At 39.2% G+C, this 23,576-nt stretch overlaps 1 protein-coding gene across 1 annotated transcript in view; it reads right to left on the reverse strand.

The window, feature by feature from the left end:
• Positions 1-23,576, reverse strand: part of PLCB4 (phospholipase C beta 4) — a 168,515-nt gene that overhangs the window by 78,272 nt on the left and 66,667 nt on the right. The window contains exons 10-16 of the mRNA XM_019635242.1: positions 17,058-17,166; positions 12,722-12,932; positions 11,656-11,749; positions 9,326-9,405; positions 8,574-8,658; positions 5,851-5,941; positions 3,329-3,424 (exon numbers count right to left, since the gene is read on the reverse strand). Coding sequence (XP_019490787.1) covers positions 3,329-3,424; positions 5,851-5,941; positions 8,574-8,658; positions 9,326-9,405; positions 11,656-11,749; positions 12,722-12,932; positions 17,058-17,166 — 766 coding nt within the window. The remainder of the gene's footprint in view (positions 1-3,328; positions 3,425-5,850; positions 5,942-8,573; positions 8,659-9,325; positions 9,406-11,655; positions 11,750-12,721; positions 12,933-17,057; positions 17,167-23,576) is intronic.

The following is a 23,576-nucleotide window of genomic DNA, read 5'->3' on the forward strand; positions in this document are numbered from 1 at the left end:
TCGTATGAATGAATGTTTTCCTCTCTTGAGTGTGCAAGTATGCACAGACACACCCACAACCACATACAATTCTGGTGTTCCCACTGCTGATCTCACAGTCTTGGAGCCCTGTGTCCTTCTGAATCTGAATCCAGAGAATGAAGGGGCACATGCCTTCACTGACTGAGAGCCTTTTCTATTTTCTACAGCCTCCAGGCAGACCTGCCCTCTTGAACTATGCTTGGTTTCCTCTTGCCTGCTGTGTCAAAGTATTTAAATTAGAGACTCTAGTCATTCATGTACAGCATTCCTGGATCATACTGTGATGCCAGGGTAATTACAACCAACTGGTACCCCAGAACTAAAGCCAAGTGTTACTGAGGAAACCCAAGAATCAAATGCATAACCGGTATAGCGGAAACCTCTATGCCTTTAAAGAGAAATTCAAGTGGCTGGTTCTGTCCGCTCAGTTATTCCTACATTTATACTATCTCACATGATTATTTCTGTTAAAATGTAACCCACATCTCAAGTATATTTTGAACTAACATGAGAGCTACTAGAGGTATACATTTTTTGTCTGTAGGAATAATGAACATCTTCATAAAATTTGGGAAAGTATCCTTAAGGATGATAAGTGGAATCACACTGACCCTCATTTTAGATTAGCATGTGTGCTCAGAAAATATCACATCTGTGACTTTCATCAGTTATATTCTTTTCCTTTAAAACATTTTTTTTTTTAAAGATTTTATTGGGGAATCAGGGAAGGGGAACAGACAAGTTGCTATTCTTTTGTTCTTCAGTCTAGCTGTGGAGGACATTGCTTCAGTGGCCCATGTTGGTGTTGTGATCCTTGCGCTCTTCCCGGGTGAGGCAGATCAGTGGCTGGCCATTGGACGGCTGCTCATGGCAGCTCTTGGCAGCTCACACCAGCTGCCGGCTGCCAGCTGCCAGCCAGTCGTGGTAGCTTATGGCCCACTGTAGCTTCACTGTGGCCTACGCCGTCGCTGGCAACTCACGGCAGCCCAGCTCCAGGTTGAGCTGTTGTTCACCATCTTAGCTGTAGAGGGCGCAGTGTCACTGGCCCTCATGTGGGATCCGAAACGGCGGTCCTGCTGCTTAGAGCTGGTGTCCCAGCCAACTCTTAACCAACGAGCCACTCGGCTGGCCCTAAAACATTTTTTAACAATGATCTTGCATATCTGTGTTTAGAAGGGCAATATTGTAAGACACAAAGGGCGTCAAGGCAATTCTAGGATTGAATCTTAGTTGCACTGCTTACCAGCTGGCAGATCATGTGCAAAATATGTTACCCCTTTAAGCTTCAGTTTCGTCATTTGAAAAATGAGTGTAATGATACTTACTTCATCAGGCTGTGTAAAGATCAGACGAGGCAGTAAACTGCTTAATTCACAGTTGGTACAAGGGTAGTTATTATAATTTTTTTTCTTGTCAATTTATTCCATTATTCTGCAGATTTTTTTACTGGTATCTAGTATCTAGTGATGCCTTCAAGTTTTTGAATACCATCTATGAAACATAAGCTAAAGAACTGTTTTCACCTAATATTTATCTTTTCAAATTTAAAAGTATTTTACTATCCTTTTGAAATATATTCCTTTGAATACTTTATTCTTAAATCTTGTTTAGTTTATTATTTGCAAAAAAAAATGTAAAATAACAGGCATTGGGGCAGACTGCATTTTCCAAAGACAGCTGCAAAAACATCTGCCCTTCCACTTTTCTTCTACAACGTGATCTTGCTTCTCACCAACCTCTTCAAATTTGGGCGGGCCCTAAGACTGGTTTGATGAATAACAGAGAAGAAGTAGTGCTGTCCCAGCTCCAGGCACAGCTCTTAAATCTTAGCACCTTTCTGCTTCCTGGATCATTGGCTCTTGAGATACTTCATCTAGGAATGTGGCCACCATGCTGTGAGAAGCCCAAACCACAAGGAGAGGCCACATGGGGGTGCTCTGGTCAGTAGGCCCAGCTAAGCTCCCAGCAGACAACTGCCAGCCATGTCAGTGACCCATCTTGGACAACTGGTCCAACTGAGCCTTCAGGTGACTCCAGTCCCAGATGTCATCTGCTGCCCATTGCATGAGAAAGCTAAGGGAGAAACACCAACCCGAGCCCAGACAATCCAGAGAACTATGAAAAAAATAAAAGTGTTGTTTAAGCCTCTAAATTTTGGGGTGATTTGTTACATAGTAATAGATAACCATAACAGGCATGATTAAATAATATCAGGAATGTTTGGCCTCCTAGGTCAACCTGCCATCTAAAACATATAAAAGTAAGTCAGTATGATTTTTCTCTGGGAGTGGAGTTGAACCCGTGGTTTGCACATGCAACATAAACCATGGTTATGAAGTCTGTACTGTAGTCAGAAGTCTTTATTAAGGGGTTGTAAATAAGATGAGTTAATTATCACAGCATTCAGGCTTCTTACCTATAATATCAAAATTTCCTAAAATCTACTCTTGTATTATTTCAGATATTTATGCAACAAGTGAAGAGAGTTTCTACAAATATTTCTAAATCATTTAGCCCAAAGCCACCATATAAATTCAAGGCACTGTGTAACCAATAGACACACAATGCAAGTCCAAATCATTTTGTTAATTATTTCTCATGATAAATAATAAGCAAATAATTTGCTAAAAACATTCCAAACTTCTCAAAAGACCCATTTAAAATGAAACATGATGATTGTGGCTATATGGCCAAGGTAAAATAGAAGCTAATAGCAAATATTTGAATATTTTAAGCAAGGTTGCCTTTGTTAAAATTATCTATCTATATAGAGAGCTCTGGTCAGCTGGTTATGTGAACGAATTTAAACTGGAAATTTTAATACTGGCTTTGAGTTTCCAGTTCCTTTTATGTGTGTACACAAACCAATCATTGACGTGAGGGTCTCTACCCACGTTCCTTTCTTTTTAACTTGCCTTACTATGGTCATCACTAATGACACTAAAGTTTGTGTTTTTGTTTATAGGAAGGAATTGTAAAATAGTCTTTTTATTCCAACCCCTGCCTTCTATAGTAAGTGCTTCAGGGAGTCTCTGGTTGTGAATTTCTGCTGAATAGCCAAATGTACAACAGGAAGAGAGATGACTAAGTCACTAAACTCTAGCACCCAGGTAAAATGGAAATAATCCTATTTGGAAAAATACCAAGAAATACCCAAAGATTAAGTTTGGTGCATGAATACATACCTATTAAAAATGAAAATGTCACATGATATAAATGGGCCCACTGAGACGAATTCATGTTATTCTTATTTTTTTTTTTAATATTTTCATGACATGTAAACCAATAAGACACAAACACAACTCACCACTTTCTACTTCCTCTTCGTTATCATCCTCTAAGATGTTAACTGGGGCAGCGGTTTCTCCAGCTTCCATCATGCTTTTCAAAGCTTCAAGCTGCTCTGTTATTAAAAACAAACAGGAAGGAGAAGGTGACAAATATTAGGTCACTTAGAAAACCTGGGCTTTCAGATTGCCAGGAAACATATTGTTGTGGCCCCTATTGTGACGTTCCTAAGGCCACTGTCTCACCCAGGCCTGGTACTGAACTTAAGGAACGTGAAACAACCACCTTATCTACACATTATGAAGAACTACCGGAACACGGGCTAATTGCTCAAACTTGTGGCCATTGGTTTGAGAGGGGGGCTCCATCATTGTGAAGGATTTAAGTCTTAATAACGAAAGCCCATAATTTGGGGGACAATTAAGGTGAAGTGACAGAAAAGAAACATGCTCATTGGAGACTGACAAAACTTCAGGAAAAAATATTTGTAACTGATACAACCAGGGTTATTATCCTAATATATAAAAAACTTTTGTAAGTCAGTAAGATAAAGACAAATGAAAAAATTTAAAAAATGGAAAAAAGGGAGCAAATCATAAATAATTATAAGAAACTTGTTATCAAAGAGGTACAAATAAAAAATTAAAGTACCATGTTTCTTCTATTATTGGGCAACATATAAAAATGGCCAACAGCCAGCATTAAGAATACTGTTAGGAAACAGGCAGTCGCGTATATTACAGTCAGAGTATAAATTGGTACAAGTTTTCTGAAAGGCAGTATAACAAGATCCAGCCCAATAAAAAATGTGTATATGCTTTGGCCAGCCAACTCTAATGATACCAATTGAGTCCAAGGAGAAGGCTGTACAAATGCACAAAATGAATATTCAGATAGGTTTATCGTTGTTGTTTTCATAGTAATGGAAGTCCATTACCTTGGGACTGGTCAAATTATACCATATTCCACATAATAAATGCTGTATATGAGTTCAGACAATTAAGTTTGCGAACTCGTCCTAAAAAAAGTGCTATGTACTTCATTGCTGAATATCACTATGGTCACCTTCGATATACTCCCCTTGGGAAGCTATGCACCGACCGATGCCAGGGCCTAGTCCACCCTTCAAAGCAATTTGGGACTCTTTTTCTGGAATGGCCAAAAGAGTTGTCGTCATATTACCCTTGATGTCCTGAATGTCATTAAAATGTCTTCTATTCAATATTTCCTTTATCTTCGGGTAAAGAAAGAAGTCATTGGGGGCCAGATCAGGTGAGTAGGGAGGGTGTTGCAATACAGTTATTTGTTTACTGGCTAAAAACTCCCTCACAGACAGTGCTGTGTGAGCTGGTGCATTGTCGTGATGCAAGAGCCATGAATTGTTGGCGAAAAGTTCAGNAAAACTCCCTCACAGACAGTGCTGTGTGAGCTGGTGCATTGTCGTGATGCAAGAGCCATGAATTGTTGGCGAAAAGTTCAGGTCATTTTCATCTAACTTTTTCACGCAGCGTTTTCAGCACTTCCAAATAGTAAACTTGGTTAATTGTTTGTCCAGTTGGTACAAATTCATAATGAATAATCCCTCTGATATCAAAAAAGGTTAGCAACAAGCTCGTGAACTTAATTGTCTGACCTTGTAGTGTTTCACACATTAGAATTAAAGTTAAGATGCAGATTTATATCCTTCTGCATGTAAGTACATTTAATTGGTTGCTTTAAAAAGAATAAAAAATTAGTACATTTAACATGATCCCAATTTTGTTAAAAATGTATATGTCTAAACATGTGCTCATGTGTACATGTGTCTAGAGTACAGGTATCTTGTGTAAAAAATATTATTTAGGTCTATTTTATTAGTTTCTTATATTTTTTGGTGTTTTCATTTTCCTATGGCATAACTGCTTTTGCAATAGCAAACTACAATAAATATAATTATCACTTTTAATTTAGAATATCTAGGGAAAAATACAATGCAATCATACCAACATATGATGCTACTAATTTATTGAACTGAGATTTGTTGAAAGAAAATATTTTCAAAGAAAATGTTCTAGGAAAATACAGGGTAAAACGTCTATATAAAATCATTTCTCTCTCAATCTCTCTCTACACACACATATACATATTCACACTGTTATATCTACCTAGGATCCCTAGATATGTATTTATCATACAGGCAAACTGCAAAAGAAAACTTTATAAGAGGAGTTTAGAGAGTATATAATGATAAAATGCTAGTTCCTTATATCTTGATAATTTCTAAAATGTCTCTTTTACTTTCTTCTCACTTCTTTTTGGGATCCCTTCAAATTCTGTTATATGAATATACTTTTCCCACTGCAGATATGAACCGATGCAGAAACTAAATTTAAATGTAAACATGGCAACTTTGCTCTGAGAAGTATATGTAACATCACTACTATGCCCTCCCCCCACCCCCCCAAATCAGTGTTTTTAAAATATATTTCATTGTATGGAGCTGAACTGTCCAAACACACAGTGTATGTACGTTTCCAACACAGATGTATGTATTTGACTTACTTTGTTCAACCTCAGGTTTCAGCCGTTTATTTTTGATGAGTATTTTTCTTTTGAGGTCATTGGGGGATGGCAAGGGCCTGCCTGGTTCGAGCTAGAAAGAAACGGAAAAGGCTGAATTAATGACGGGTTGTGCTTCTCCATTCTCATCCCCAGCCCTGAATAAGCAAGGAGGCCGGGGAGTTATACAACTCACGTCCACTAGATGGCAGTCAGCACAGTTTTACGTTTTCATTCCCCAACTCAAAATTAGCCTGCAGTATCCGACTTTGCCTTATACTATTGTGGCAGGCTTGACATCCACACAGTCTCCAGGGTGTGCAGAGCTGCTCCACTATCCCTAGTGGGGCTGGGTCTGACCTGGGATGGTGTTGTGGGCGGGGCTCCTGTTCAACCTCAGGCTTTGCTCTTTTTAAGAATCTGGTCAAGTAAAAAGGATCATTATGCCAGCTGGGGTCAGAACTGGCTTTCCCAACCATAAGTCAGGAGTCTCCCCTGATCCTCCCAAGTGTGGGGCTGTACAGTAAGCCTGTAGGCTGATCTGACCTCAAGACTTGGGACTGTGGTTTTGTTGGTTCAATAAAGGAATCAAGAAGGGAGTGGTCCTAATTACTGAAACCTGACTTCTACTATGGTTTCATTTGTTTGGATTTATGTCTGCAAAGGAAATGTCTTTCTTCTATTACCTCTGATTCATATAAGTGTGCCATATCTAGTCATCCATTCCCTATTTCCCCATCCATCCATCTACTCATCCCCCCACCAACCCACCACTCATCCACTCAGTTACCCATCTACCCCTTACGGGCATGCATTCATTTTCAAAACTAATTTTATACTACTTATTACATGCAAGGCACTGTACATTCCTACGTCTGTGCTGCCTCAAACGAAACCCCTTGCTGAAATTTTGCTTCCTTTGGGAAGGCTGTTGTAACTGGTCCATTCCCGAGTGATCTCTCTTGAACCTCACTATCTCTAATAAATATTTAACACATCATAGGCCAACTTTTCTTTGGTTATGTTTTTACATTTGTGTCCTGTGCACTCCCTCCCGTCCTCCAAGACTGAAAGCTTTTTAGTTCAGGGAGGCCTTACTCTCACTTATATTACCTATGCTTCCCATAACACCATTCATGTATGTGCATATCACTTCACAAAGAATACAGGGGTCTTTCCACAAAAGCAAGCACCTTAGCACAGCCAAAAAAAAAATAAACAGAGGGCCTAGGTGAAAAAATATACAATAAAAAAATCAGGGATGTTTCTCAGTTTGGGTTCCCTTCAAATCAGTCTTTGAGGTAAAGATTAGTGCATCCGTTGTAGTTTGTTTGGGAGGACACCCCAGGAAACTCCAAGAGGAGTAAGAAAGTGATAAAAAGAAGACAGGCAGCCACTCAATGGTGTGTTAATCAGGCAAGTTATCACTGTGGGCAACTGGAGTGCAGTCCTGCTGGGGAAACCTGGGGGACTGCGGAGAACACATGCTCAGAGTTACCCCTCCTGAGGAGTGAGGGAGCATGGGGTGGGGGTGTTCATTCTCTGGCCCTTCTGGCCTTTCTTTCATATGTGGGCAGGGCAGGCTCCAGTGACCAGGGGAAAAGCTGCAGGCACTGGCAGTCAGCTGAAAGTCAGGGCAGTACACGGGGAAACAGAAAGTGCTGTGTGGACATGGACAGGGTGTCTGCAGCTATGGCTTCCATAAACTGAAGAGAATCAGGGGTGGGTGCAAAGGAGGAAAATATCCTTGTCTCTTATATTTTTTCAGCTCCCACAGATGACTTCTGAAAAACACATTGTTCAACTGCGTGATGTGTTCACAGGTAACACAAAGCACCTTCCTTCATGTCAGTCAGTGTAACGTTCTACCGCCACCTCAGTCTACCATGTTTGGGCCCATCAGCTGCTTGTCAATAATGGGGCAAAATGTTTTCCTACTGCACAGTGTTCTATTACTTTAATTCCATTAGCTGTCTTGCGACTCATAACATCTTTGACAGTGGATCTTAACCCTTTGGGGTCATGGATCTTTGGAAAAATGAGATGAACTCTCTGGAATTTTGTATACAAAAAAAATTGTATGCAATGAGAATGAGTTCACAGACCCTACAAAGCCTATCTGTGGGCCACAGGTTAAAAAGTCTTTGCTTGATGAAGGAATTAGCAGGTGTAAAACTGAAGCTCAAAAAACGTACATATAACATTGCCCCACTATTTATTTGGGAGTTGGAAACTTGAACTCAGGCTTCAGTGACTTTAATATGTGAACTTCCTGTAGCAACAGGCTCCCATGGGTGCTGGACCCTGAGTGCCCATTTGATTCACCTGGAGAGCTTTTAAAACACTTGGAACAATTAAATCAGAATCTCTGAGTGGGTCCCTGGCAGGGGTATTTTTAACAGTTTCTCCAGGTGGTTCTACATGTAACTGAAGTTGAGAATGACTGTGGAGTCTAGACACTTGGCCAGTGGGAACTTTATGAAATTTTAGGAGATCTCAGAAACCATAAAGACTCCAAGATCTTCCGAACTAAACTGAACCCAATGTTTATTTTATGTCTCTCTCTACACATCTCTCTGAAGCACAGTGAAAGCTTTCCGTACCAATGAATTTAAATAAATGTGAAGATCTTTAGCATTAGTCCTCCAGAACTACTTGACCCCTTAGAAATGAATTTCAAAACAAATCCCTTCACGTTAGAAATATGGTTAGCTAAAAATACCTACTGGATGTGATTCAAGAGCTTGTTTCAACAGGAGGTCTCCAAATAGATCTTCGCAATATTTGGACATCTTGTACTGTTGATATTTGCTGGAGAGAAAGAACTGGCATTTGTAAATTCAAACATCCATTAACTGTCCAAGAATAAGAAACACTCATTCCTAGGCAATTAAAAACTCCCACTCGACAGAATGCATGATTGTCCCCTTGATATTAATGTAAGATGTACGGTTACATACCACAAACCTAAACCAGCATTGTTTAAAAAAGAAGGAGATTCTGCCCCCAAACTAAGAGCTGGTAAACATCATTAAAAAATGTCTTTCAAGTTCATGAAGTCTGATTTTAAATATACTGCCAAGTCTTCCGACTCACTGGAATTTTGAGCAAGGTGTCCTGATCTCTGACTTTTGTTCAGAGGAAGCATTTCTACAACACATAAGATGACTTTGGGGTTTTTGTTTTTGTTTTTTTAGGAAGTGGGGGAGTAGTGGTTTGAATTTTTCTCTCTTTCCCTTTCTTTCTCTTTTCTTTCTCGTTTCTTTCTCTTTTTTCTCTCTCTTTCTTCCTCTCTCTCTCTCTTTCTTCCTCTCCCTCTCCCTCTCCCTCTCCCTCTCCCTCTCTCTGCCTAAGACTGACTATGTGTTGCATAAGACAAAACAAACCATTGGGTTATTTAAAAAGAAGTAGAGCAGGAGTGGGGGATGAGGGTTAGGAAATAATGCTGAGAGACTTGGAGTAGAATTAATCATTATACCTGCAGTGATTTTCAAAGGAGAGAATTACAGGATATTCAGATGTGACAAATGCGGTTTCCTTGATGGCTTGAATAACATCCTTTAAAGATAAAAGAGTGTTAATGAGAGAAAAGAGAACAAAATTTAAGGCACCTGAAAGCAATCACAGACTATTACTTTGAGCTTTTCAGAAAGCCAATTCTGGCAATTCAGGCCTGGAGAACCCATTTACCTCGACACTGTCACAGGCTGAGTCCCCTGTGGTTAGAGCCAGGCACAGTTAATGGTGAATATTTTTTTTTTTCACAGCTATCTTTTACCTCTCCAACATTATGGTGCTATTCACTGACAAGACATTTCACCTACATGGCAGGCTATTTCCTTGCTCAGTAATCTGCCAAGACCAGTGCACCTTCTTGTTAGCAGGTGAGCTTTTGCCAGAGCAATAATCACAACAGACCACTCTTCTACTCCTCCTGCCTCGAGGAGAGACATGTTGGTGATGACAGAAGGACTGCTGGAAGCCTTTACTGACTTTGCTCTGCATCAGGGGATCAGTTTTTGGCTACATACATCTCATGAACTCGGTGAAGACTTCCATGAATTTATGTGATATTTCCAATATCTCGTGTTTTGTATTAGCGTGGTGAAAGGCGGAGCGGGGGCACCAGGGAGGAGGTTGTCCTTGGTCAAGCAACATATGAGGTAAAACAGGACGTGCTCTGGATGGCCCTCTCTGAACTGAGAGTTTGGTCACTTGAAACAACTTTGAATGAGCTGAGAATGTCCTCCCCATCATGATCTCTCTTTAATAAGATGACTGGCCCTGCTCTCTGCTTAGCTTTAGAAGTCATGGCCTCAGACCAACGCTTCTACAACCAGGACATCCTATTTGGTAAAAATCCCCAACTTCCTACTGGTTTAGAGTTAACTACAGGGCAAGGCCCATCATTCAGTTAATTGGGAAAATATTTTACAATAGCTACATAGGGAAGTGCGTTTGAAATGATGATGCCCTAGGTTACATAATCTTGGAGTATTTTATTGAGCATCCTTATGGCGAAGGTGGTCCTTTAGTTATTCTTGCTTATAGTTTCCTTCCAATGAAAATGCCTGTGACCTTGATTATCCCCTTGAGCTATCCAAGAATTACTCCTTGAGGAAAATCTTGGCCCTTCCCGTGGGTTCTCCTTCGCTCACCTCCAAGCTGATGGGCAAGAACCTTCTTTTCAGCTAAGCTTCCTTACTAGGCTCCATAATCCTCTAAACAGGACATCAACCCTCCCCGTCAGTCTGTCTGGCTGTGCAAACCCAAGGCTTCCCACTTGAATATGCTCTTGGTACTTCTCAGGGAACATAATCTTGAATTGACTGCTGCTCAACACTCGCCAACATCTTGGCTAAGAGAAATGATACGCATGGCGTGTTACGGGTATAAAACCTAGGCATTTGTTTTTAAAACCACCTCTGGTGATTTTCCCCATGTAGGCAGGGTTGAAAATCACTGCTCCAGATGTTGCAATAAGTTACAACACTGAACTGATAGAGATCCAGGTATCTGACATATTGGCCAACCACAGAATTTCATTTTTGACTTGTCATTTGGCAGGTTATCATTGGAGCATATTGAGGAATGTCCTAAGAAACCAACCTTCCAATTATACATAGAGGTCACCAAAAGGCCATTACCGAAATGCTTATTTGTAAAACTGTTAGATTCCCTTCTATGAGGATCCTGGAGGGAAGAAAAAAAACCCACCAACTTCTCTCTGGTATCAGAACTGGGAGTTACTGTGCTTCTCTGGACCAACTGATCTGTATTTTATAAATTTTGTGAATCATCATTTTTTTTTTTTGAGCTGAATTCTAGAAAACTTGTGGTATGGCTTGACAGTTTATAGAGCTTCTTGACAAGCATTTATAAACTCTAATCTCACTATCTTATTTTCTTACCCTTATAGGCACTATTTGTCATCTATTTTATTTCCTGTATTCTATTTATCTTTTTATTTCACTTTGAAGTCCTTCAGGAATAATGCAAAGTAAGTAAGAAAAAAAAAAAAAGAAAAAGAATAAAAAAATGAAAGACATTTTAAAAATAAGTAGAACCAGGGACATCCTGCCAGAGAAACCTCATTATATTAGCACTGTCAGCATTTGAAAGCAGGAAAAGTAGCATGAAAAAGATAGCAAGTGCAGAAAACATTTTCTTGACTTTCTCCTCAGAACTGGAAGAAAGGAATTTGAAGGTAAAATGCTTGAGGAAGTGAATAATTTGTTTTCTCCACGCCATCTCTCTATTTCCACACAAGTTTGGAAAACCCTATGGCTATATAATTTTAAAACTTACCTTAAAAAGGATATCTGTACACATTGCTTTTCCATGAGTTATTATCGGTTCTTGGTCTTCACCTTTTCCATCCCAACAGTCAAGTTCGACACATCTAGAAACATAGTGAAATTGTAATATTGAACACTTACAATAAAACAGTGTATGTACAAAGTAAAAGAAAAGACACCAAAATAAGTTGTTTTCTGACAGAAGTGGAGAATGAAATGAATTAAGTAACATGATTATTTCATGTAGTATGCAGGTTTAAATCTCATTATTCTCTTCATCAGTTTGGTGTCATCTGAAAGGGACTGTCGAAGATTGAAGGAGACTTCTGAGATATCACAGCCAGTGTGGTTCTGGATGATATCCTGGTTGTGACATAGCCACAATAAAGGACAAGTTGGGGACAACTGGGGAAATTTGAATATGGGCTAGGTTTTAGATAATGTTAAGGAATAATTTTTTAAGGTGGTATGATGTTACTTAGGCCATAAAGGAAAACATTCTCATTGTTTCAGTGATTCATAGTCAAGTATTTAGAGACAGAAGTCATGATGTAGTTGATTTCTTTTAAAGTATTTTCATGCTTAAAAAAAATAGTGGGTTAAAAAAATAAAGTATTGGTTATTGATAACCAAGAAAAAAATCATAATGAAATTACATTTGTTATTTTTCACTTTCAACATTTTTGTCATATTTTAAACCTTTGCCAATTTCTGCAAAAGAAAAGCAATTTTCAATAGTCTTTATTCTCAGAAAATGAAAATTTAAGAACTTTTAACATTAAGTAAAGCTAAAGCTAAATTTGCAAATGTCTATCTATGACCAATAGGAAGCTTAGTATGACTTCTTAAAATATGCATTTTTTGGAGGATATTTCAAATTTACAGTAAAAAATATCTTTTTACCCACAGTAGGATTCTAGACTGTTCTGGAATAGACACTGTCCTATCTTTCTCAAGGTTAAATGACCATCATAGTTTAAGAGAAGGACCAATTTTGACTATTACTTCCTTTTTTTCAGAGAAAAGTAAAGAGACATCATATACAAATAAAACAACAGCCATCTTGAGTTTCTGACCTGCACCCAGCCAGGAGAACCTGTCTGTACATTTCTACCGAAGACTTCCCGCCAAATTGTCGGCCAGTGAGATAGGTGTTGTGGGAAGAACTGATGAAGTAGTGAGCTAGAGGATGGTCCATTTCTTGGTAAAGTTCTAAACGATCTAGGAAGACGGGGGCATTTTCATCTGACATCAGATATCTGCAAAACCCATCACTTGATATAAGGCCTAGGGAAACAAAGAATATCTTAGTAGACCTGTGGCTCTAAAGATACATATCTCATGTTTTTTCATGGCAGCTGAGGCAGCTTGAACAGGAGGAGTGCAAACGTCTTCATAGTCTCTTTCCCAAGAGGCATCATTTTTCAGAACTTGGACAAAATAACATAGTTGCACATTATAAGTAACCCAATGCATTCCACAATGGGGTAGCATTCAGCTTTTATGTACATGATGGGGGAGCACACAGTTCCCCAATTTCAGAAGCATAGCACCAGAAGCTGTGGTGACCAGGGGCCAAGGGGACATGGTCTCGTTCTGCACCTGCCACTCATTCCTTATGCTCCTGGGTCTCAGCTTCCTCTGAGAAATGGGGGGGAAATACCGGCAGCACCTGCTTTCCAGGACTGTCATGATGGTAAGAGGTGCTCTCAAAAAACTGGGATACATACAACGGTGAGGCATTATTGTTCTCCCCAGATTGGAGAAGGGATTAGTGGTCTCTCTGAATTTGAACAATTCAGCTTTCCTATTGTATCTAAAAGGCAGGGTATGGAACTGGTGAGAAGAGATTGCAAAGGTCACTGAAACACGGTCCAAAGAGCCCCTGTTCATTTCAGTCACACCGTTCTGACCTGAGGACAAAGCCCAAGGTAACTGCAGGAGAGGCGACCAATATTTCTGGATCTTCTCCTATCCTATCAGTCATCAACAGCTTCAGCTTTTGTTTTTATTTAAGCATTTGCAAGTTATGAACAGATTTTAAGGATTCAGAAAAATACAGATAATAGCATAAGAAATATAATAGCCATAAACCTCCACCACAGTTGTGCCAGATTTTAACATTTTACGATATTTGCTCAACATTTTTGAAAGGAATACATAACTACAGATTCCTTGGCAGCACCCTGGGTTCCCCACCCTCAGTTCCATCTCTCCACTCCAGTGGAGACAACCACTACCCTAGTTTTTGTGTTTAACATTCACCAGATGGTTTTGTAACATTAATACACATGCATTTATCCAAACAATAGGCAGTTTTGAATATTTTAAAATTTATATAAAAGATATCCCATGACCTGCATTTGCAACTTGCTATTTCTGCTCTATATTTTCTTGGCACTTATCCAGTTAATATAAGTACCTCTTGTTCATTTATTTTTCACTGAATAATGTATAGTAGTATGTAGTATATAGAATGTATAGTCGTCCATATATCAATATATCACAGTTTATTATCCATTATCCTGTTGATGGACACTTAGATCATTTCTAATTATAAGTACAATAATAAAAATTTGTGTCCTCTATCTCCACACATTTATTCTAAGAGCAAGTGATTTTTGAGGCACTGAGATAGACAGATAGATAGAAGAAACAGGAAAGCCCTGACTTCATTAAACTCATATTATGGGCAAAATAACAAATAAGTTAACACACAAAGATAAGTATAATACAATGTTGTGGAAGTGTTAGAAGGAGATAGAAAGCAGGGAATAAAAGTGATAGGGAATGACCAAGCTGCTGTGTTAGATATGTGGTCACAAAAAGCTGTTCTGAGGTTGTCACATTCATGCATGGGAGCAAGCCACACGCACACCTGGGGCAACCCATCCCTCCATCCCAGGTAGAGGGATCAGCAAGTGCAAAGATCTTGATGCAGGAGTGGTGATGGAGGGAAAACTAGATGGAAATGAAGTTGGAGAGACAGCCAAAGGCTGTATCAGTTGGACTTCTGTCTTCCCTAAGTACTTTGGATTTTATTCTAAGCATGCTGGGAAGCCTTTGGAGGATTTTGAAGGGTAGAGTAACATGATTCAATTTGGTTTTAAAGGTTTACTCTGGCCACTGTGTGGGGCATTAATTGTAAGGCAGTGAGTAGAAAGGAGAAAGCTAGTTAGAAGTCAACTGGCATTGTCCAGGGAGAGATGATGTAGGCTTGGATAGTCGGGTAAAGGTAATGATGACGAGAAATTATTTATTCAGAATTTATTTGTAGGATAGATCTTGCCGGTTTTGCTGATGGATTAGAGGTGATATGAAAGAGCAACACAAGTTGAGGATGATTCCAAGAGTTTTGGCTTGAAAAACTGGGTGAATAATGGTACCACTTTCTAGGCTGAGAAAGGAACAGATCTGTGGGCAAGGAGAATCAAAACATAATGTACACACACAATCGAGATGCCCATTCTACATTCAAATGGAGAGTTCTACTACAGGTCTGATAGGTCTGTAGTTTGAGTTAGAGGTTAGGAGTGGAGAGTTTAATTAGAAAGTCATGTGTGTATAGAAGAAACTTACAGCCATTGGCCTGCGTGAGCTCACCTAAGGAGTGAGTGGTAAATGGAGCAGAGGTCTGAGGGATGAGTCTGGGCCACTCTGACATCCAGAGTTGGGAAATACATGAGAAATTCTCTGGGGCACATGCCTGGAACTGGAAAGGCTGGGCTGTAGGAGAGGTATATTTTCCACTGTACTAACTATTGCCAAAATATTCATTAAGGTGGTTGTTTGTGCCAATTTATGCCCACCAGAAGTTGGCAGCTTGTGCACCACATTTTCACTTATACTTGATAATGACAGACTTCAAAATTTTCCATCATCAGTGTAACAGTGAAGCTGTGCTTTTTAGACATGTCAATGGTAATTTCATAGATGTTTAGGATCTGGAAGGACTTTAGAAATAACGCTATACCTCTATCATCATAACATCTAACACATTGCTAAGGAACTGCTGAGGCATATGTCTTTCTCTTTCAACAGATCACTGCTGCCTTACTCAATTTTCACTCCCCAGTATCCAGCACAGTGATCGGCACACAGCCAGCCCTCTACAAACTCTAAGGAATGAAGGTAGGGAGAGAAATACTAGTTGAATGACTGTATGAACCCCACCATCTTATAAGCAGGGACATGGAGGCCCAGGAATATAGTTCCTTGCTCAAGGTAACACACAGTGGCAGGGTAGCAACAAGAATCAAATCAAACACTGCAAAGTGCTAGACTTTCTATTGAGCCACTTCTCCCTTCACTCGAATCACATGCAATGTGGAATCAAGTGCGATACTCAGAATATTGACAGAGCGGTAAGTAATGAAGCAGTCTTGCTGAAAATAGGTATTTGAGGCCCTAGCAGAAAGAGTTCTTGCAGGGCTATTCACCAGGGAAAACTCTGCTGGACTTGGGAAAATATCAAGGATGAAGTCACGCCATATGGTGGGCCAAGCATGCTTATAAACAGGTTCTGTGTGGGTCCAGAGAATATAGAAACCTTTGAGCCACATTCACTGAGATATAAAATTAAAAAAAAAAAAAGAACCCTTATTCTGAAGAGGAGGAAACTGCAGCAACCACGATATTCATGGACACGTGGGACAGACAGAACTTGAACTTAGCTCTTCTTTCTCTCACCACTGAGACACAGGCCAGAGGCTCTAGCTCAGGTAGCTCCCGGCACTCCCGGCCAGGTATATTAGCATCTTACTTCCCACCACTGTGGGACTGATGTGAAATTTTCTCTCTATGCCTTTCCTTTGTCAAACATTGGAATGGACAACGCACTGTTTCAAAGTTTCATTGAAAGGAGCAAAGGTTCTAAAACCCCAACAATTTGTTAAATTGACTCCTGACTGTTTAATTTCATATCAATTACATGTATCTTCCATACCACCAGAGATGAAATGATGGGTGAGGAGGCTCATCAAATAATGTACTATATTTACTGGGCTTGCCAAAATGAAAGGGAGAAAATCCAGGTGTAAATTTTTATAGGCAATGAAATTCTTTTCAAAGATTGCAAACAGAGATTCTATTTGGCATTTTTACATTTTAAGCATTATGCAATACTGAAGATCTAATATAAGAAAGTACGTGGAGGGAAATACCACTATAATGGGTTTAGTAATACAATAAATTGAACATTTTTCCTCAGGCAGCATGGACAAATTTTGATGTAAGATAAAATTTATACCAACTTAGAGCAAGAAAAAAAAATCAGTTACCAATCCTTGGCTCTAGGGAGTTCCAAGGCATTTAAAGATACTTTTAACTAAAAATCGGAGGACTTTAAAAGTTGCATACATTCTTGCTTTTATTTTTAATAAAGAAAATTTATCTTTTTTTCACTTTTGTTACCTTTTTTCTTTAAGTCTTCATCAGGCTCATACATCTCAATGATCTGCATTGCCCTTTTAACATCATAAAATGGGAATAAAATTTCATTCAGTCGAGGATCTCGTTGATGCTATGATGAGAAAATAACTCCATTTAGGTTGAAGTTTCTCACCTTGCTGGTGTTACACACTACTATACTAGAGTATGTAATTTCTAAAACAAAATATACCTATAATATCATGTTTATAGTTACAAAGATAGGGTTTCACTGTCTTCCTGTCTTTCTCCCTAAAATATACTTTAAAACAACTTCAAATTTGGATGTACTTGGTTAGTTCCCCTCACTGAGCTAGAGAGAGAGAATACAGAGTATACTTTTTTCCCTTCAAAAATTAAAGGGTACGTAATATGGTGTGCATGTCAACTGTATTGTCTTCTATTGGGTTGTCGGAAAAGTCTTGATGCATTTTTGCAACGAAAAACATAGAAAAAATACGTCATGACTTTTCTGACAACCTAATACTTGCCATACCACAGGTAAGATATTTGGCATAAATGTCTATAAAAAGTGAGGTCAAAAATCTTTAAAAAAGAAAAATAAAAGCAAAAATCAAACCCCCTCAAAATAGTTCAAACAGATAATATACTAATTTAAGTGCCAAAACAAAAACAATAATAACAAAATCCCCTAAGACTGGAAACCTCATTTCATTTCATTATATCTTTCTACATCAATAAAAGAGTTCTTGGGCACTCTGCATGCTTCATTTTTTTTTTGAGTGAATATTGATCAAAATGAACCGATTGTAATAATGGTGAAAATTAATCAGCACAAGCTATAAACAGTATGGACACCTGTATTTAAATATCAGTATTTCAGAAAGTCTTTTTCTCTATGAACTCTAACTCTGTTTGCCTGAGGAAATGCTCTGGGCAGACAGCACGTGAATGATGAACGTACTTGGAGGGTGGTGATATCATGCTTTTCCAATCAGCACTAGATGCTTGTGGTACTACAGCATGCACCAGGGGCAATGCTGTTCCTGCAGTTTGGTACCCTAACTTCACAACAATGATGGAACAAGTTCAAATTGCTAACTGACCCAACTACCATCATGTGTGCATGTGTGTGTGTTGTGTGTGCGTGTGCGTGTGCGTGTGTGTGTGTACCTGTCTGTATAGACCTGAAAGCAGTGGGTCCATTAAACGTCCTTATTGTTCACTGTGGGTTTAGAGGACCGAACACTGTAACCCTCGTTTCCATCAAATAAATAAAGCAAACTTCAGTGGAGTAATGGCAGGTAAGCAGATGTGAGCAAAAACTGGTCAATAAGTAGGACCTTGGCAGTAACTCTTTACCCAAATATATGCACAGACTTCGGAAAAACACTAGTGAAAATGTATTTAAGAAACAATTGTTAAAAGTTCATATGGATTTCGCTTCCCCATTGATTTTGAAATGATAATTTGGTAAGTGGTTTACACAGAATGAATGCCTTCAGCCAACCGAACATTTGATGTAATTTCCTAAAGCACTTGTGGCCTAGCCTGTCCTGGTCCCCCCACTTCCCTACCAAGTTGAGTGTTCACTCAAAAGGAATCAATATCTTTCTGTCAATTTATCCCAATGAAGCATGCTTCTGTTGTCATCTAAGAAATTACGGCTCACAACAGCTCACATCCATGCATGTGCTACAGCGGAAGCTGTTAGGTTAATAACAGGCCTTGAGACCATAACGAACAAAAGTTATGGGGTATGCAGAGAAACTGTGAAGTGGACCATGGGATGCCAGGCAAGTGAAGGCATGCTAGACCCTGTTTAGGAAATAGATGCTGTCATGCAACTCTACAGCTTGCTATTTGAGGAAGTGACAAGCACCACTCCTCTGGTGAGAATGCATTGTTTGAAAAAACAAACAAATAAACAAACGAACAAAAAATTCTTTCAAGGCACATTTCTTCTCCCTTCTGTCTCTGTAAATAATATCAGGGAAGAAGATGCATGTGGGATAAAATGTTCTCTTTAGACCCCACTGTAATTTATGTTTAGGATTGGCCACTCTATTTCTCTTCTTTATTAAAATTAAGTCTTTTGATTTATAGATATGCTTGTTGATAAGTATTCTGGACTCATGGGGATGATGGGGCAAATCCATATGAATTAAAAAGCCAGAGAAAGAGAAAATTCAGTTAAAGGGGAGAGAAGAGATAAAGTTAGGGAAAGCAGGAGAGGGAATCCAGGCATTCTTATGTGTTTTATATATATATATATATATATATATATATATATATATATATATATATATCTGTGTGTAGTCTAATCTGGCGTTATCAGTAATGTGGTCTTTGAATGGCAAAAATGGCATCACCCTCACCTGGGAGCTTGGTAAAAATGCAGATTCTTGGGCCCCACCCCAGTCCTACCAAATCTGATTCTCTGGGGTGGAACCCATGAATTTGTGTTTTAACAAACCTCTCAGGTGATTCTGATGCGCTCCAATTTAAGGAGTACTACCCTAACAATATAAAGATATGCCTTTTAACGTATTTGCATATCATTTAAAAAAGTACCTAAGTCCTGCAAGGATAGAAGAATGCTGAATGTTTAAGATGTCCTCCGATTAAACCCCATGAAAATTTAGTCCCAGGGCATGATATTCACTAGAACATCCTGCCTATCAGAAGCAATAGCTAAAAAAACCAAGTTCTAAAATAGAGGTATCACAATCTCCTATTCTAGGTTTGTAGCAAATAAGCATTAAGAGCAGACAATATGAAACTGCATTTGTTTTTGCATCTGCTCCACCAGATAACGTAACAGTTTCATGTTTCAAAACAAAAGAAAGTACAGTGCAATCTGGATAATCCAAAGGCGAGGAAGCAAGTGGTAAGATTTGCTTTAGAGTCACAAAACTATATTTTTTAGATGAAAAAGAAAAGTGGAAAAAGATCATCTCCAGGTAATCTCAGGTTAATAAAGTTGCAGAAGAGTTCCACACAGACGTAAGCACAGTGGGGCAAATGCTTCACAGCTCCGAGGGACCAAGGGTTTTCAGTAGGGAAGCCATGTGTCCAGGACATTCACCCCATGATGTCTCAAACTTTGTAAAATGAGATTCTAAACAGCTTCCAAAAATAGGTCACAGAACGGTGCCCAAGTGATTGGGGAGTTAATGGACTGGGCTCCATTACGATGTCCTTACGCTTACTGAGAAAAGGTATAGCCTCGCTTCAGTCCAAGTAGCACCGAGATAGATGTTGACATAAATAATATTCAAAAGAGATAAAGAAAATAAAGGAATAAATGGCAAGGGGAGGCTTCCTTATGAACCTAAATACTTCCTTCTCTCTCTTTGCCTAGGAATTAAAGAATAAAGATATTGTAAATGGAAAGAGATTGTGGGCCCTTTCTTATATTCTTTCAACTGAACAATAAATAAAAAATAAATAAATTTTAAAAATGAGGTTTAGCCCTAATGTGATGATGTAATATATGTAATGCACAGGGAAGATTACCAGCAACAAGAAAATAAGCTTATTCCTTATCATTATGGATATGTAAGATCTTTTTCTTTTCTTTCTTTCTTTTCCTTTTTTGATCTTTCTCTCTTGTTCTCTATGCATCTCTCAATATTGCAGAACCTAGATTGTTATCATCTTTGTAAGAAGTCAAATAGAGGATGAAGCTAAAATGAAAACCAATTTAGCTTTTTGTTGGGAACAGGAAAAGAGAGGTGAAACTAACTGAAGCCCAGATACTGTCCTTAGTCCTGCCACATACAGAGAACTGAGTTGTAGCAGTGTCTAACCATGAGGCAGCTGGCAGTGAGTGCCTCCACCAGCTCTCCTAGACCCGAGTTTGCTATTTTTATAATATAGGCAAAGAAAGTTTCCCTCAGTCTACTGGATGGAAAGAAGACCCGTAGCGGTGGCAAAATTTTAGATCTGACTGGTGGATTCCCAGGACTAAATTCATTATGGCGAATACCGGAAGCTATGTGCTGGTCTCACATTCTTCCCGTTCACACCAAGCGTTCCAAGGAGGAACCCTAGGAATGCACCAGGACAGAGCTTCACAAAATATACTGCGCTGACAAACCCCCTGTGGATCTTTTTAAGTGCACATTCCAACTCAGTAGGTCTGGGTGGGACCAGAGATTCTGCATTTCTAACAAGCTCCCAGAGGACGCCTGTGCTGCTGGTCCACAGACCACACCTTGGGGAACAATGAACAAGGAGATACTGAGAAGCAGAGGAGGAGCAGGGCTAAAGCTACTGTGAAAAGCTAGTCAGTGTCCATGGCATGGATAGGGAGGAGGTGGTACAAACCCTCACATGGCAACCAAGCCAGTAAACGGCCCATTGCCTCTCCTCTTCTCCTTCCAGTTTCCTATTTCATATAAAAATTTCATATAAAGAGCAAGGGGATTTACAAGCTGGAAATGGTGGAAGGCAGCATGGCTTGTACAATAGAAATGACATTTTTTTCCGTTACCTATTCTAATTGGTTAATGCTGGTGTACATGTGTCTATTGATTTTGCTTTCGTGATCATTTCTCTGGTTACCTTGCTAAACTCTCTTATTTATTCAAAGAGTTTTTCAGTTGATAGTTTTTACTATTCAGGATATACAGTCATCATCTGCAAATAATGAGAATATGGGCTTGTTCTTTCATGTTCATGGAATTTACAGTACCGTATTTTGCTGTGTATAACGTGCACTTTTTTGGGGGCCCAAATTTATGAGGGGAAAAATAAGGATATGCATTATATAATACATGGGTAGTACTAATTCCATATCTATATAAATGTTTTTAATTCTTTTATTTATGCTTAAGGGTTAAAAGTGTAACTCTAGAAATCAATCACGATATCTATATGCAAAATAATGCCCTGGAATATGATAATCAGTTTTGTTGAATTTACAATGAACTTGGCAATGATGGAAAGTTCTTGGCCTTTTATGATGTGTAAATATTGTAAATTTGTTACCAGTACATAAAATTTCTTATACCTTGTATTTGTTCTTGTGTTTTGTAATTATTTGTTACATAAAATTTCTTGTGCCATGGGCCGGCCGAGTGGCGCGATGGTTAAGAACTGGCTTGGGATGCCAGAGGGCCCCGGTTCGGATCCCACATATGAGGGCCAGTGACACTGCCCTCCACAACTAAGATGCTGAACAACAGCTCAATCTGGAGCTGGGTTGCCTTGAGTCGCCGGCGACGGTGTAGGCTGCAGCCCCTGTGGCAGTGGGTTGCCATGGGCTACCGTATGTAGCCAGCAGCCAGCGTGAGCGGACAGCAGCTGCAGTGAGCGGCCGTCCAGAAGCCGGTGACTGATCTGCCTCGCCCAGGAAGAGCACAGTGATAGTGCCAACTTGGGCCAGTGAAGCAACATCCTCCACAACTAGACTGAAGAACAAAACGACAGCAACTTGTCTGTTCCCCGTCCCCCAATTCCCGAGCACTGTTCCCATCCCCCCAATTCCCCAATAAAAATCTTTAAAAAAAAAAATTTTCTTGTGCCAAAACATGTTAAAAAATAAATGCTAAAATTTCTTTAAAATACAAAAAACAAGTACCTAAATGTAAACCACTAAATATCTGAGTTACAAATTAAAACGAAAGATTTTTTTTTTCCCTGAAAATTTGGGACAAAAATGTGGGTGTGCATTATACATGGAAAAATACGGTATTTATTTTTCCTAGTCTTATTGAATGATCCAGGGCTTCTAACACAATTGAATTCTGGCTTGTTGAGATTATGTGGCTAAGGCATCTTGAAAACGTTTGGGTCTAAGCTTTTGGACTCACAGACTCTTGCATCCCAATGCCTGTTCCCTTCTTGAGTGAACTCTGTCTCATTTCTTATGGGTTTTGAAGGCAATTCTGCATATTGGGTGCTTTTGATTTTAGAGAGATGATGGGGCAACCGGAGGATTCAAAAGAGAGGGTGCAAGGACCTGGCAGAAGTTCCCTACGCCTGACAAAGCTTCTTCAAGGACACATAAAGATTTCTGTCTAGCTCTTACAGTTCAGTTCACTACAATAGACAAGGAAGAGATTCGGGACAGACACTTTGATTAAAAATAAAGGCTGTACACTTTTCTGTAGTCTCTGTGACCTAAAGCAATCAATATAAAGTCACACTGACTCCATCAGTCCCACCCCCAAATTAAAGGTGCTTCCCTACGGTTAGCGAGAAGCCAAACAGAAGGAAGCATAAATAACAAATGAGTGCTACTGGTTACTGTAATAGTGATGGACAAAACCTTATCAAATAGTAAGTATTTTAAGAAAGAATTTGGATGGCAGAACAAGAAAGTAGGGGTGATCATATCTTTTTAAAATTCAATGTTGATATGTCTTGGATGTATAAGAATGATAAGGGTGATTACTGGGTAGGCCTACGAAAACAATCTATAAAAGGAAGCATGAAATAAGAGCCCGTGAATGCAGCACCTATCCTCAGACTTCAGAATTATCTTTATTTGCACAGAGAAATGTATATTAAGGCCTCTGTAGTGTTTAATAGATG

This window comes from Hipposideros armiger, unplaced genomic scaffold, assembly GCF_001890085.2.
Source record: "Hipposideros armiger isolate ML-2016 unplaced genomic scaffold, ASM189008v1 scaffold_20, whole genome shotgun sequence".
NCBI classification, from domain to species: domain Eukaryota; kingdom Metazoa; phylum Chordata; class Mammalia; order Chiroptera; family Hipposideridae; genus Hipposideros; species Hipposideros armiger.